We start from the raw sequence: 14,608 nt of genomic DNA on the forward strand, positions 1-14,608 counted from the left end.
TCTGAAGAGCCACGCCCCCCCTTGCCTAATCCAATGATGACTCCATATGCAACTTCACATCGATGGTCTCCTCCCCAGCGGTGTCTGGGAGGTATGTATCGAGGTAGATCAAATGATATCAAGCAATATCTGAGGACCGAAATGGGGATCGTCAGGCACTGGGCTCTTCAGCCCTTCGGAGCTATAGTTTCTAATATGCTAATAATTGCTTGTGGATATACTATATCCCTACAGATCACTACGCGCTATACACCCAACTTGAACGAGACACCGGTGAATCCGAGTTACGGATAGAAGAGTGGATGTATCTACAATGGTCAGTCATTTACCTCAAGAATCACGCCCTCCTCCCAATTATACGATGAGTCTGCACCAATGAATGCCCGAGGGCAAGTGAAAAGAGGCAATACTAGAGTCATCTAAGGAGCGAAAGTGCGGATGGTCACTGGGCTCCTTGCAGAACTATGATGGTTGAATAGTTATGCTGATCATGGTGATTTAACCCGGTGCAGATTCTTAGGTTCTATGCCTCCAATGAGACGCCCTTGAATGGCAGAATCAACTTCGAACTGTGAGTTTCATCTGTCGCCAAAATCTTGCAATATACCTTCTCCCAGCCCTGTGATGATATGCATATTCGCGAAGCTTGCGCTTGATCATCGTGCTTCACCCAGGACCGCCGTGGCATGATCAGTGATGGAGAAAAAGTTAACTGAGGGCAAAACTGGGAGATGCGACTGCTAAATTCTATTACAAAATTCACCCTTCGGAGCATATACTAACAGCGACTCCCATGGTGGTAGGGAAAGCACTCTTTTGCGTCCACGAGTGCAACTAGGCCCATGTACTCAAAGTTTTGATTCCTCAACCCTCTGTTCAGCAACTGGCAATGGAATTTAACATATTCCGTCTTCCATTCAAGTTGAATGATCATGAGGTACGGGCTAATACAATTTGATCCTGTGTGTCGACAAGGGCGGCGATTGCGAAGGTATAGCTCTCTGAAAATCAATGGTTGACAGCCCGTTGATTTGCAGGAGGCACTGGCATTTCCTTTGACTGAAACTATTATATCTTGCACATGTGGGCACATTGGTAACTCTATGCAGATTTCTATGGTCGCCTGCACCAATACTCCAAGCCAAGTGATAAATTGCCAAAGAGCAATAGAGACCAATTAGCAAAATGCGTGCACAGCTTTCGATCCGAATGATCGCTCTAAATCTGGGTTGTCCTCATTAGTACAAGCCTGGCAATTGAGAATGCCTAATACTACCGACCTTGGTTTAAATGTCTCTTTCCTACAAGCATTTGTCGATTTAAAAGCTAACTATGCTTTTTCCTCTTGCAGATCTTTGTTCTACTCAGTGTACGTTTGCTACCTGAAGCCACACCTGATTCCCACATACTTGAGAGTGAAACTATGTTATACGTGCGTCGCCAGTTAGTACAGAGGATCTACATATTCCGTTCAATGATGAATACCAAACTATCCCTATTATCGATGCGGCGTGCGCGCAAATGAGAAGAAAGAAATCTTGGACTGAGAACAGGAAATGGGGTCCCGCTGGTACGAGACGGTTGAGAATGTTTAATGCCGACCTTGGCTTGAGTGCCTCTTGAATGCAAGCGCGCGTTGATCAAAAGCTAACTATGTTTTGTCTTCTTGTAGATCTGATTTCTACATCGTGTACGTTTGCTACCCAAAGCCACACCTGGATCCCACATGCTTTAGAGTGAAAGAGTATTACACGTTTTCACCAGTTATCGTGGATCTCCATTTCCCGTTCAATGATGAACAACAATCATTCAATTCCAATCCGACGCGTTGCGCGCGCAAATGAGAACAGAAAGCTTGAACTGAGAATGAGAAATGGGCACCCGCTGGTGCAAATCGATGAAGCTACTTTATTACCATTCCTTCCCCTTTAATCGTGAACTAATCAGGTTTCATGTCTGCCACTGATCTAGTTGCAGTCTCGAGGCGAGATTAGCGTCTGCACAGTTTTTTACCATACAATAATGCTTTACCCCTCGCAAATCTTGCCGACGAATAGTTACAGCAGGCAAGTGTACCAGTAGGCAGAGAGGTTGGGAAGAAATCGAAGATATCCAGACAACAAGTTGCTTGATTAGGGCTAACACATTTGTTGCGCTTGCAGATACAATGCTTATACTTCGATGAACCGAGCCTCCGCAATTCATTTGCTTCGAACACACAACTTGTTCTTACAGACCGAAAGAACTGAGAGTTTTGCGATTAAACCTTATCTTCCGATAACCTCCTACCCTCCTACCTCCTACCTTCGATGACGATATGCGCTACGCAAAATCAGACGCAGCCGAGACCCATGATCCATTTTTGCGAAATGCCATGCCAAAAGATAAGCTTTCCGGAAGCGGCTCGATGATGCTGGATTTGGAATACATCGTTTGAGGATATACAATGGGATCAAAAGCGTGGTTACATGAATTGCGGTTGAACGAAGGCCCCAGGGGGAGGCACAAAGGGGGAGGCACAAATGGGCGGCAAGAAGGGAGGGAAATCGGGAAGAGGTATGCAACATGATGGGATCCACCGTGTTTGGCGATGAATCCATCGTCCGTATACATTGAACCATGGGCACGCCATCTTTCACCTTGGTATATTCAAGGATACGATGCTCGCCCTGGAGAGCCAAGGAGACTGCATGAAAGTCCTAGGACCAGAGATTTTAATAGTTGCATGTCATCTATGGGTATCCAACTTTGATGTATACACAGGATTCTCAGGGATCTTGCTGTCTCAAGCTTCTCAATCTGGTAGGTTGCAAATAACGTATTCGGGAAGCGAGCTGGCCACCCCACCAACTTTTGATAATTTAAAATAGTATAATCCAACCATATCCATATAATATTGAATATCTGCGCTATTTAAATGAATTAAGACAATGTGTTCTTTTATACATAATGACTGGTATTGTCGTATTCTCGCTCCGCTAATGGCGAAAGATTCTTGGTGCGAGATACACTAAGAACCAAGTTATTGTGGGGAAATTCCGACGGATACCGTGGCAATTGGCTGATAGGATATCGCGACATGATTTACGTCATGTTGAGCACAAACTAGACTCTTAACTACATGACGTGTAGTTCCATGTGACTGGCGTGCTTCAGCTGCATTATCACATATACAGTTGGAGCAAAGCGAATCCGCCGTGCAAACTTGTAGCGTCACCTAGCATCGATCAACAGGGTTTGTTGCATTCGAGTGGCCGGCTGGCTTAAGATCATCACACTCTTGGTCCATCGTTCAGCTCAGACAGTATGCGCCATTCCCCCTTCAAATTTGACGAGTTTCCTGTGCTTGAAGTATGGGTATAAAATACTAGCCAGTTCTGTCTCCGCAAGTAATTTCTCCTTCAAGGGATATCAGAGAAAATGGCAGACAACGAATTTTCCACAGAAAAAGCTGCAACTTCGGCCACTACGGCCCAGCTTTCGGGTTGGAGTATCAAGTCCGATACATCATGGACGTTCACCTCGAGGCTCTGAACGGCTCTGATGTTCCACTTGACGATATGTTCCTCACTCTTGCAGAGCGAGACAACAACACCAGGGTCGTGATGGGAAACAATTTTGGTGATCAGTTTAATCAAAATATAGGCCTTTATTAGCGAGACCACCATGCGGGTCTCTAAAAAGCATGAAATTGTTGGTAAAGCTATAGAAACCTCCTTAATCTTTTGCTGGTCACTTTGATCCTCGCCGCTATCACACCGTGACAAGTAAACCATCGACTCGTGCCGAGAGCTTGCCATATGTGTCATCGAATGTATCATCTTCCCCCACACAAATTTTGTAACTGATTCTGGCATATTCTGCAGCTTGCGCCTCGTGCCCAGGCGCAGCTTCACGATATGCACGACTAAGGATCATCCAGCACCCAACCACACCATCAGACATCAAACCCCAAGTCATTACCTCTAGCTGTCTATCTGGAAAAGATCCACCATGAATCACGAAACCAAGCGACTCCAGGGCCCTCAACCCAAATTGAATTGCCTTTTCAGGTTGATGAGAGGTGAGAGAGATGGCAGCGAGAGATAGATAACCTGGCCAAAGTCCAAGGTGAGGGACCTGAGTCGGTGGCTGAGAGTAGGTTTCTGCGAGACCAGCAAGTGTCTTTTCAATTCTTGACATTTTATTTTTGCTGAGTTTGAACGATTTTTCCAGTTCGGCAGAAAGTCTCTTCCGAGTAGATGCAACAGCCTGACTCAGACCTTGGATATCCTCACAAATTGTACAATCACAACCGAATCCCCAATTCTGAAGGTTCGCTGGCTTTCCATCCAAGTTCCCTATGGGCGATTGGTACCAGAAAGTGATTTCAGTATCTGGGGGGAGATCTCTGCTCGCGCGAACAATCATCATATCCCCGATGAAAGAACGACGCGCATTACTCAAACAGGAGTGGTTGACGTATGATGCCGTGCACCAAATTCCAGCTGAGTAAAATTTCTTGTTTTCGCCTTTCGCTGCAACATCCGCGCTCATTGTTTGAATATGACTTTGGCGCGACAGAAGCGGGCAGCCAAAACAGTTCAGTTCAATTGTCTTTTGCACAAGAAAGCTATATAATATCAGTAATTGTACAATAATACATGTTAGCAGAGTGCGCGCCTACGTGTCCACAACCGCTTGGCCATCTATCTTGATATCGAAGCATTCGTACGTGCCATGATGAAGGTTAATGAACTTGGGTAATAGAGACGGGTTTTTGTGAAGCTTTTGTACGATCGATTTTAGAAGCTCTCCGTGGGTGCCAAGGCTCATTTTATTGGTGTCAGGGCACATGAGTAATGTCAGGTCGCCTGGATTTTCATCGTCGTGAAAAGCATAGGCGAACGCCTTTTCGCAGAGCAAAAGATCACCAGCTTTCACTGCCTCTGTGGTAAAAAGCCCCCTCCCATGAGAATGAGTGGCCTTGATTTTTACCGGGCCAACATAAGTGCCGCGCTCGAGATGTGGAGGGCGACGTCTTTTGGCTTCCAAAATCATTTTCTTGAATTCATAATTCCCAGTATTTTGTTCCGCAAGACGGGCAGACGCACGTTGGAATTCGTGTTGAAAAAGAGAGTTTTCTGGGTATATCTGTCCTATCAGCTTATGAGTCATACAGGATTCTTGAAATCTATGAAGATAGTAAAGAGCTTGGGCTTTGCGAAAAAGTGCTTTCTCGGAGTGTTTGGACTTCTGTAGCACTGCACCAGCATCAAGGAGGGTTGCATCAAATTGGTGTGTTCTGAGGTAACAGAGGGCACGATTCAGCTGGGTCTTCATCGCTAGGTCAGGAAGAGAAGTGGTCTCTAGAGCCTTGGTATAACTGTTGTCTTGGTCAGTTATAACCATGCCATAGAAAAAGATGGCCTTCACTATACCAGTCTATCGCGAACCGATACAAGGCTAGCTCGAAAAATTCATTTCCTCGTTCCTTCCAAAAAGCAGATGAATCCTCAACTGGAGAGAGTCGGGCTCTCCAGGACAAGGGGACCTGCTCGTCGAAGCCAGGAACAAAAAGAAGATCTGAAAGATGATCTACGCGGATGCCAAAATCCCCATCCGCCATAAGCTTTACATAAGGCTCTTTCACTACTATCACAACTCCCTCGGGGAGATCCTGAGTTTGTGATAGTTCTTTTCCTTGGTTGTAAAGTTGTAACATGAGAACTCTCTCATTTTCATCCTCGACAATCACCATCACAGCAGTCATGACATCTATTGGGGTGACTGTCCTCACAAGGACATACTTTCCCCGGTGATGAATTTCGAGAGAAAGGTCTTGAAGCATTATCTTATCCAGTTCTTTGAGAGAAACAGTGGATGGAGGGTAGACGGGAGGTAAGAATGAAGATCGAATGTTCTGGGAGCCTGAAGAATTTCTGCTGCTGTTCATCCTTTGCCGAAACATAAACTGACTGATGACTTCGTTCCTGGACTTTTTGGGTATTGCCCTCTGGCCTTTAAAGCCTTGGGCTCTTTTGAGAGTTGCCTTTTGCTGTTTAAGTACTTCCATGTACTGTGGAATGCTGGAGACATCATTGATATTCATTTTGCTGGGAATATAAGTCAACGCGGACTAAGGCTAACAGTGCTTGCTGGAGAGCTTCCTGTCGTAAGTGTCTTGAGACAGATGGGAAGCGGGGTAAATGCAGTGACAGAGATGATGACGACCAAAGTCAGGAGGAAAAGAAAATGGAAAAGATGAGCCGACCAGCGGCCAGGGAAAGTATGTGTCACCATTTCATAGGCCTAATTTCTTTTACTGCCCGATGCATGCATTTTCGAATTTGCCTATTATATACCCTTTACCCTAGTACGTATTCAGGTCAGCCCTCACTCGCATTACTCGTCGCTTGATTGACTAATCCGCCTGCCCCTCGTGCGTGCGTCCGCCCCTGGGGTGCGTGTCTGGTGTATATCTATTATGGTTAGCGCCTTGGTAAACATCTGGTACCCATCTTCAGGAGTGTTGTTAATTGAACGTTGAACAACTGGGCATGAATGATCGATGTAAGGTTTCTTGTAGTATCAACTTCCGCTGCTGCCCTACAGCATTCAAAATGGTTGACTAGAAATGTTCGTTTAATTAATTAATTCGAAGTGTCCCAGAAAAAAGTGAGGAACACCATCGTCGATTCGTAATCAATGGTATTCATGACGGATTACGTTAAATGAGAGCCTAACAAAGAAAAACAGCGGAAGTGCAATATTTCGGGGCTCACAAAGAAGAGGGATTCAACGAGTTAGCTTCAACTTTAATGAGCAAGAGGGGCAGTTGAAGCAATCGAGTAATGTAGCTACCCGCGCGCTTCGATACTTGATTCACCGGGCCGGTCCAGCCACGGCCCCACTCGCCTTGCGGTTGCTCACCAATAACGAAACTTTACCGTAAAAGAACGACGAACGGTCACTCACAAGCAGTGTTGAATCAACGTACATAATCCATAGTTCAAAGCGCAGATAACTCCCTAACTAATTAGCGCATGCCTCAGGATCTACATGGTTTAACAACCTGTTGGAACTCAATGTCCTCCTCCTGGGATGTAAACTTACTACTCAGAACTACACGTATCTCCCCCTGTTTGTGTTTTTGGGGTAGAAGATTATATCTTTGACCGTAAACCAGAATTTGATTGACATGAACGGTCGATTTTTGACATTTCTGGCTTGCTCGAGACACGCGGGCCCGTGCACTTCCTAATACCTCTGCACTCCCCGGGTCTTTGACTCGAAATTATTTCAACCTGCTTATCACGACCATCTCCGGTCCATTCTGAGTCCGCCCGACTTGGCAAACATTTTCATAGTCTACCTTTCGAAGGAAATGTCTCGCTTTAGACTTCACCGAGACGCTGACAAACCCGAGAACGTTATAGTTAATAAGAAAGTAACATCACTCGACGTTTGAGAAGGAATTTCGTTTCCTTGCCACGTAAGTTTTCGAGTCCTTTAGCCTATTATCATTTGATGAAACGCTCTTAGTCCTAATGGATTTTGCGTCTCCTTCGGTCATGGAAACTTCTATCGATATTCGAGATAAGTTAGGCGGTCCAGGTTTGTGTACATATTTACGCCGCCAGTTGTGACAACACTAGGTCTCACCCCAGCCCCGGGCAATCATGGGCTGGGCTGAACTCCTGAACCACTGAATGATGTAGATATGTAAATGGAACAGAAAGGAAAATTTAATTGCTAAATATTGATATATGGCCTTTCCAAGGTTTGAGATGTATCGATGCACGGCTTGAACACTCTGGACACTTAAAGCCTGATTATTTTTGGATCCGCACCTCTTTGAAATTCTGTCCCAAGATCTATGATCTAGTTTTGGTCAGCAACTGAATGAGAAAAGATGTGACGGAACTTACGTTGCTGAATGTTTCCACAGCTTCGTCGATACCACCCAAGATCCAATTTTGCCGTGCGTTAAAGGAAACCCCTTCCACACCAGTTTCAATATTGTCAAGTTTCTGGTCAACAATCTGGAAATAGTAATCCTGTTTGTCGAATAGGCCTTGGAGTTCTTCCATTGCATTCAAGGCTAGTTTCATTTTGGGGGCCAATTCCTCCAATTGGTTCGTCAAAGATCTTACAAGCTCCAGAAGACGAACGACGTTGTCTTTGTGCGTTCTATCTTTACAGAGTTGCTCCACGCGTTCGTTATATTTCCTCATGGCTTTCTTTGCTCGGTCTGTATGCACCCCAGCGCCAACCCACAGCCAGACACAGAAGACACCAACAACCCCTAATGTAATCGCGGTATCTTTGCTGCGGCCCTATAATTTGTGATCAGAGTCAGGTGTGCTGATGTGGGATAGGTAACTTTACCCAGATGTCCATCTCTTTCTTCTGTCGCTCAACTGACTTCTCAATCTCTTCTTGAAGTCGGGTGACCTCAGCATCTAACAACTCTGCATAAGGCTCTAACTCTTTACCATCAGCCTTGAGCATCCGGGTGTTGGTCGTTCGGTCCCTCGGTCCCGTCAAGAACTGCTGCTTGATATACATGGCATTCTTTTCATCGCTTTGGGTATGATTGTAGAACTAAGCGCAGATTAGTATAGGAGACTGGACATGTGAAGAGTTTTGTTTGTAAATACCGTTGTCAGAAGACCCACCATCTCTTTGGCATCCTGTGATTTCTTCCGGGCGGTAGTTGTCAGATTTTGAACGATCATTTCCCTCGGGTTGTGGTTGACTTAGATGCCTTTTGTCTTCATGTCACGCCCGAGTGCCAAAAAGAGGCATTGGAAGCAATCAACGCATCTGGTGTAGATGAATGGGAACGAAAATACGGTGAGAATACTCTTTCATTCTGGTTATAATTTTTGTCAACGGTGAAATGACTCTCGCCTTAGGGACCTTTTTTGCTACAAACTTTACGCTTGGTGGAGAGCTTACTAGCTCACGCATGTTCCGAGAAAAAGAACAAGCTAAGTTAGAAGCAACACAAGAGAGTATCAAGACATCAGCTGGTCTTAGCATAACCAGTCCCTATGCCTCTGCTGGGGGTGGTTATGCAAAATGGGATTGGAAAGAGACTACCGAGGGAGTCAATAAGGTGAACCAAAGCCTTCGACTTGCTTGGGAAGCCCGTGGAGGTAATACATTGCTCTGCTCAAAGTATGTCTTCAATTCACGCATCTAGATACTTCTTTTTAGTCCCAGTTCTGACCTCAACTCGGAAGCCCTCCTCAGTGGGCTGGTACTGTTAAGGACCACCGCCTCTGGCGCATCATGGATGTAAGTATTTTTGAGGCAGCTTGATTGACCTTCCCACATCATCTAGAGCCTGTATTAATGCTTTTTTTACAGCAACAGGTACTAGTGAGAATGATCAGTTTGGTGAAACTAATTCATCCAGAAGTTGGGCAGCATCTCGAAACGCCAGCTGCATCTGGAAGGGTGGATAAATTACCAGGCGACAGGAAGAGGATTTGGACCAGGTTACTTGAGATCCTGAAGAATTTGGAAAAATATCCAGCGGGAAAGAAAATCGTGGAATTTTATGAAAGTGAGAACTTCAAGATTGAAGATTATAATTCCTCCTTGAGTGATGATGAGGCGGAGCTTAAATTCAAGACAAAGGTTAAGTGGGGATTACTGAGCCTTGAACAACAAACTTATGTTGGGCTTCTGGCTTATGATAAGAAGTTCGTTGAATTTTGAGTTGTTTGTTTGGGGGGGAAGGGAGGGGGGGAAGGGACAGGTATGCAAGCATCCTGCTAGTTTAGGATAGTTAGTTGATGCTATTCGTGCCGTATTGACTTTTCTGTCAACTAAGCTATCACCTTTAACGCGTTTCCCTACAGTGACGCTGCACTTGCGCTATGGGGATCAAAATTTCTTAGCGTATCATTACAATTTACCATTAGGCATATGCACTATCAGGCCTCGCTCAACTCGCTAGAGCTTTGGTTTCAAACAACAAGACATTTTAAGTTCAGTCTAGCTTTGGTTAACACAGTGGCCATGTGATTATCTCATGCCATAAAGTAGGAAAGTATTCACATGTCATGAATCCATGATTGTGTTATTAGATGAAGCATTATCTCGTAGAAACGTATCCTGGATTGGGATCATTACTTCAGTGTCAAGTCTAATTTCCCGGGCTAGGCTGTCAGTTGCTTGTGCATTTTAGTTTATCTCTTATCATACTTAATATATTGCCTCGGGGGTAATAGGATTGTCCCAAAACAATTTGAAGACGGCCTGGGCTTCCTGCCGTGGTAGACAAATGATGGGCCGGCCATGGTTTTCGGTATTGCTGGGTGAAGCGCAGCTTAGTAAAAGTCGCAGCACCCAAAAAGTGTCACAGAAAATGACCAATGGTCGGCTGCCAATAAGCTAACTAAAAAAGTTTGCACTTTGCTGACGTATATCGATTTATCAAATTTAGCAACCGGTTAAGCTGACCCATATTTTTTGGTCATATAATGAAGGGATTTGAGGTCAGTCGTTCTAGTCTGACTTGTGTAGCAGCTGGTCGATCCTTGACAGGAGAAGGTCAACCTCGGGATCCACCTCACGGCTTCAGGGGCAGCTGCGCGGGATGGATGCCAAGAAACATAGAAAGTTTCGCTGTCTTTGCAGGATGTTCCGCGGAACAACCGTGCACGAACTATAATTGACTTTTCTGATCCATATAAGGTCCCAAAATTACTCCATTCGCCTCACTCTGACAATCGTTACCTCCCCATCTTTGAAGCCGAAGAGTACGACCACCTGGGCACTTCAACGATCCGCACCAACTAGCCCCTCATATTGCGGTCACGTTTTCCAGAATCTTAAATGCAAGTTAATAATCACACACACTCAACCTCAAGAGTTTACTCATGGCCGAGGAATCCTTTCATCTCTTTCCCTAACTTCCGACAGAGCTGCGACTCGAGATTTGACGCTTATGTCTCCCATGTCGCGTATGGGAAGTGGATTACCCGACCGACGAAGGCCTTTATCTTGAACCTTCTCTTTATGACAACTACCCATGCAAAGTCCGGCCCACAGCTAAACTTAATGCCTTCCACCTATCATCACTCGTGTTTGTCAAGAGTCGCGTCATGTTGCCCACGAATCAGGGAGTATCGTCCGAGATGATTTCTACGCCGATTTACCAGAGGATGATGACTGGCTATCGGCTACAAATTATCGAATTGTCGACGACTTCTGGATAGACATCAAGCGAGACTCTGCGCATCTCAATTGGTATCCTCTTAACGAATCACTGTACGAAAACAGTTCTGGTAGTGCATTGGCCTGTCTTGCCTGGCAAAGTCGCCAGGTAGTCGGTCGTCCTTCTTTTATGAGCCACTGGTTTACCATGCCATCCGAAGAAAAAAAAAGATTTGACGTCTTTGAAAGGATACCCAGTTGGTGGGTTATTATGCGTGTTGTTATCATCCATGCCCGGTTTTGAGACGCTGCTCAGTCTGGTTTATTTGGGCTGCTAGGCGACGCGTCCGTGCAAATTGTCTCCGTATCAGATGAGGAGAAAACGAATGCCTTCCACAACTTTGGCGCTCAACGCGATCACTCCATATCTTTTAATGAGGGTTTCCACGCAGCTTCGTCGGAGACCTTGAAGCAAGAACTCAAAGAGAACATTACCAAGGCAATGGGATCCAAAATTCTATTGTCGAAAATGCATCCAGCTATCATGTTCCGCCTTTGCACGTCAAGGTGCAATAGCTCCCACAAAGCAGAATTATAACCTCAATAGGACATGCATAAAAATGGAGAGATTCCATCAAAATGGGAAAAAATCTACAGAAATGTTCGTAGAACTGGGTCAAATGGGTGCTTCTAACCCCGAAGTCAGAATCATAGGATAGAGTTTAGGTACAGAAATGTTGTTCTAGAGCATGGTTCAATTCGAGTCCGTGCTTAGGGTAGGGAAAGGTAGAAGTTCCAGATGCATGAGAACTATGAATCAGCAAGTCCCACGACGAATTCTGTCCTCGAACTTTGGGGCAGAAAGCAAGGCGACCATATGATTCCGATGAGATCTTTCTTGGCCGATGGTCCCTTTTAGATCGTTATCAGCAAAGGCCTCGAGAGCTTTGTATATTGCGTTCTGGTGATCAGGATTCTGGTTTAAAGTTGTCCTATATATATATAACATAACTCTCTCTCTTCTTTCCCTTTTCTTGACGTTATTATTCGTTGTTCTTCGCACTTTTCTCTATTCTAGTAGATCATAGGCACCTCAACACAAGGTCTAGTTAATTTATAAATCAATAAACAAAATAACCACATATTCCTATATTCAAATTTTAGTATCAACTTTTAAGCAGTTTGGGATATTAGCGTTGAGCAGATAGAGTCTAATACCCAGATGTATTATATGCTTCTAAGAACAAGAATAATATGTAAAAACACCGCATATATGCAAGACGGATATCTAATCCATCGTGATGCAAAAATAGTCAATGCACAGTCATTTAAATACATAAAGAGTAACGCCATGAGAAAAGGCAAGACAACCTATTTAATCAGAATCCACGTTCAAGTCATCTACATCGAAGAAACCAACAAATGCCCGTGTAAGAAATGCGCTCCAGGCTTCGTTCACTTTCTTCGAGATGGTAGCGCTATCCTTGGCGCTTTGGGCCTCGCCGTCTTCTCCAATACGAGCGGCTAATTGGAAAAAACTCCGGACTGTCAAGTCCTTCATCTGGTATACATCATCGTCGGTACTGTACTCGACTTCGAAGTTGATGTGAGAGGTCTTTTCAGCATTGGCATCGTACTCCTCATTGAGCTTGGTCAGGTTGGCATAATATTGGGTATACTTGAGCCAAGTGAGAGGCTGATTGGAATATCCAGGCCCTGGGGGGCTAGTGGAAGAGGGTGCATCTGGGACCTTGAAGTGAGATTTTCTCTCTCCTTTCTTCTCCTTTTTCTTCTCATGGGCCATGGGAGAAGAATCTCTTCGCAGATCTGAGTTCGGCAATGACTCGGTGTCTGTTGTCATTGAGTTCGGTGCGAAGGCATTTTCCAAGCCAGTAATATTATACTCAACCACACGAAGGGTGGGGTAGTAGTTTGGTACCAGACTGGGTGAGACTAGAGACACGCTGTATCGTTCAGCCCAGGGGCCTTCAACCTTCTTGAGGAACTTCCGTCGCTTCTTCTCTTCCTTCTTTTTCTTGTCCTTCTTATTCTTCTTTCCCTTTTTCTTATTTGCGTCCACCTCTGACGAGCTTGATGGGATTTCGTCATCGAAAACTCCAGATGGAGGAGATGGGAGGTCTGCCCACTGCTCGCGAAGAGAATTGATATAATCCGCCTTGGACTGAATGTTGATTCTGTCGCGTGTGGTCTCGTCCGCGAGGAAATCGAAATCAACATCATGGCTGTCCTGGATCATGAAATGGTCGACGTTCATGTGTCCATAAGCACTACCAACTATGACATCGCGATAGCGGCTAGTCCACAACGTATATTTCTGCCAGCATGTCTCGTCCCACAAGTTCTTTTCTTCCGTGTGTGCAGGGGGGACATGACCAATCAATATAGCTTTCATGTTGCGGCTGCGGAGAATCTTCAGTTGCACACGGAGCCATTCCATATGTTCGTATCCGGGCTCTGATTTGTCCGCACACCCATCTACAGCACTGTTGGAGTCAAAGAAGTACATGGTGTTCAAGCTGATGGCCGCCAGCTTGCCAGGGATCAGTTCAGAAGTGAACCATCCACCCTCAACAAAGCTGTGGCGCTGTTCCTCTGGAATAAAATGGCGCCAGATCTCAGCATAGCGCTTCGTCCAGATGTTCGGGCCATCTATGAAGATGTTGTGTGGCGCAATGTCATTGTTCCCGAAAGTAGGTACAACGGGAACCAAGACCTGTGGTGAACCACTGATACGATCATCATTCTTTCGTGTACCGAACAAGTCCACCCATTTTTCGGCCATGAACTCGTTCAGTTCTTCAATCTCCTGTGGTGTGCGAGGGATTTGTTCGTCGTTGTCGTGACGCGCCGAGTCGCCAGTCCAGATCACAAAGTCAATATCATCTTTCAGGTTTTGTTCCAGCCAGCGGAATGTCTCGTTGATCAACGAATAAGGCGAATCGCATTCTGTGCCTTCGCTCCCAAAATATCCTGCATCGCCCTTTCCATTGTGACACGACTCGTCATCGGTGAGCGAGGAACGGTATTTGTAGTATCGGTCGGGATGGAAATCTGGTTAGAGAGACAATTCGAGATTAGCATTTCATTCAGTTACGCGATCCATCCCCACGTACCAGTTATGTGTAAAAACCGGCCATGCAAGCCAGATGTGGATGCCTCTATCGGTGATGCCTGCGACTCGATGGGTTCTTCCGTGACGGCATGTGAGTCAGCCAGGGGGTGTTGGTCTAATGGAGTCGCGCAAATAGCGGTCGCAAGAACACCGAGCAGCAGAATTGATGACTGCATTTTGCAGATCAATCCTCACTCATCGACGAGTGTTGTGGGAACTGTAAATTTTCTTCGCCCAAGATCTTATCTTAGGAAGGTCACGTCACTCCGCGGGTCAGGCAGCCGGGTCCTCAGCTTGGAACACCCAATCAGCGGTGAGCAT

The 14,608-nt window shown here is 45.4% G+C and overlaps 4 protein-coding genes across 4 annotated transcripts; 1 reads left to right on the forward strand and 3 right to left on the reverse strand.

Moving 5' to 3' along the window:
* Positions 1–3,753: 3,753 nt before the first annotated feature.
* On the reverse strand, positions 3,754–6,091 carry N7478_001043 (TPR domain protein; the record flags this gene model as incomplete). Its single annotated transcript, XM_056917258.1, has 3 exons — positions 3,754–4,612; positions 4,667–5,365; positions 5,421–6,091. 3 exons carry the CDS (start codon positions 6,089–6,091, stop codon positions 3,754–3,756), a joined length of 2,229 nt encoding a protein of 742 aa, XP_056785138.1.
* Positions 6,092–7,814: 1,723 nt separating this feature from the next.
* Positions 7,815–8,720, reverse strand: N7478_001044 (uncharacterized protein; the record flags this gene model as incomplete). Its single annotated transcript, XM_056917259.1, has 4 exons — positions 7,815–7,856; positions 7,911–8,318; positions 8,371–8,586; positions 8,643–8,720. The coding sequence occupies 4 exons, from the start codon at positions 8,718–8,720 to the stop codon at positions 7,815–7,817; spliced, it is 744 nt and encodes a 247-aa protein (XP_056785139.1).
* Positions 8,721–8,884: 164 nt separating this feature from the next.
* N7478_001045 (uncharacterized protein) lies at positions 8,885–9,711 on the forward strand (the record flags this gene model as incomplete). The annotated part of the gene is made up of 2 exons (XM_056917260.1): positions 8,885–9,143; positions 9,407–9,711. The coding sequence occupies 2 exons, from the start codon at positions 8,885–8,887 to the stop codon at positions 9,709–9,711; spliced, it is 564 nt and encodes a 187-aa protein (XP_056785140.1).
* Positions 9,712–12,529: 2,818 nt separating this feature from the next.
* N7478_001046 (endopolyphosphatase) lies at positions 12,530–14,463 on the reverse strand (the record flags this gene model as incomplete). Its single annotated transcript, XM_056917261.1, has 2 exons — positions 12,530–14,226; positions 14,289–14,463. 2 exons carry the CDS (start codon positions 14,461–14,463, stop codon positions 12,530–12,532), a joined length of 1,872 nt encoding a protein of 623 aa, XP_056785141.1.
* Between the last annotated feature and the right edge of the window lie 145 nt (positions 14,464–14,608).

This window comes from Penicillium angulare (genome assembly GCF_028827245.1).
Source record: "Penicillium angulare strain IBT 27051 chromosome Unknown utg000001l_segment0_segment0, whole genome shotgun sequence".
Classification (NCBI taxonomy): Eukaryota; Fungi; Ascomycota; class Eurotiomycetes; order Eurotiales; family Aspergillaceae; genus Penicillium; species Penicillium angulare.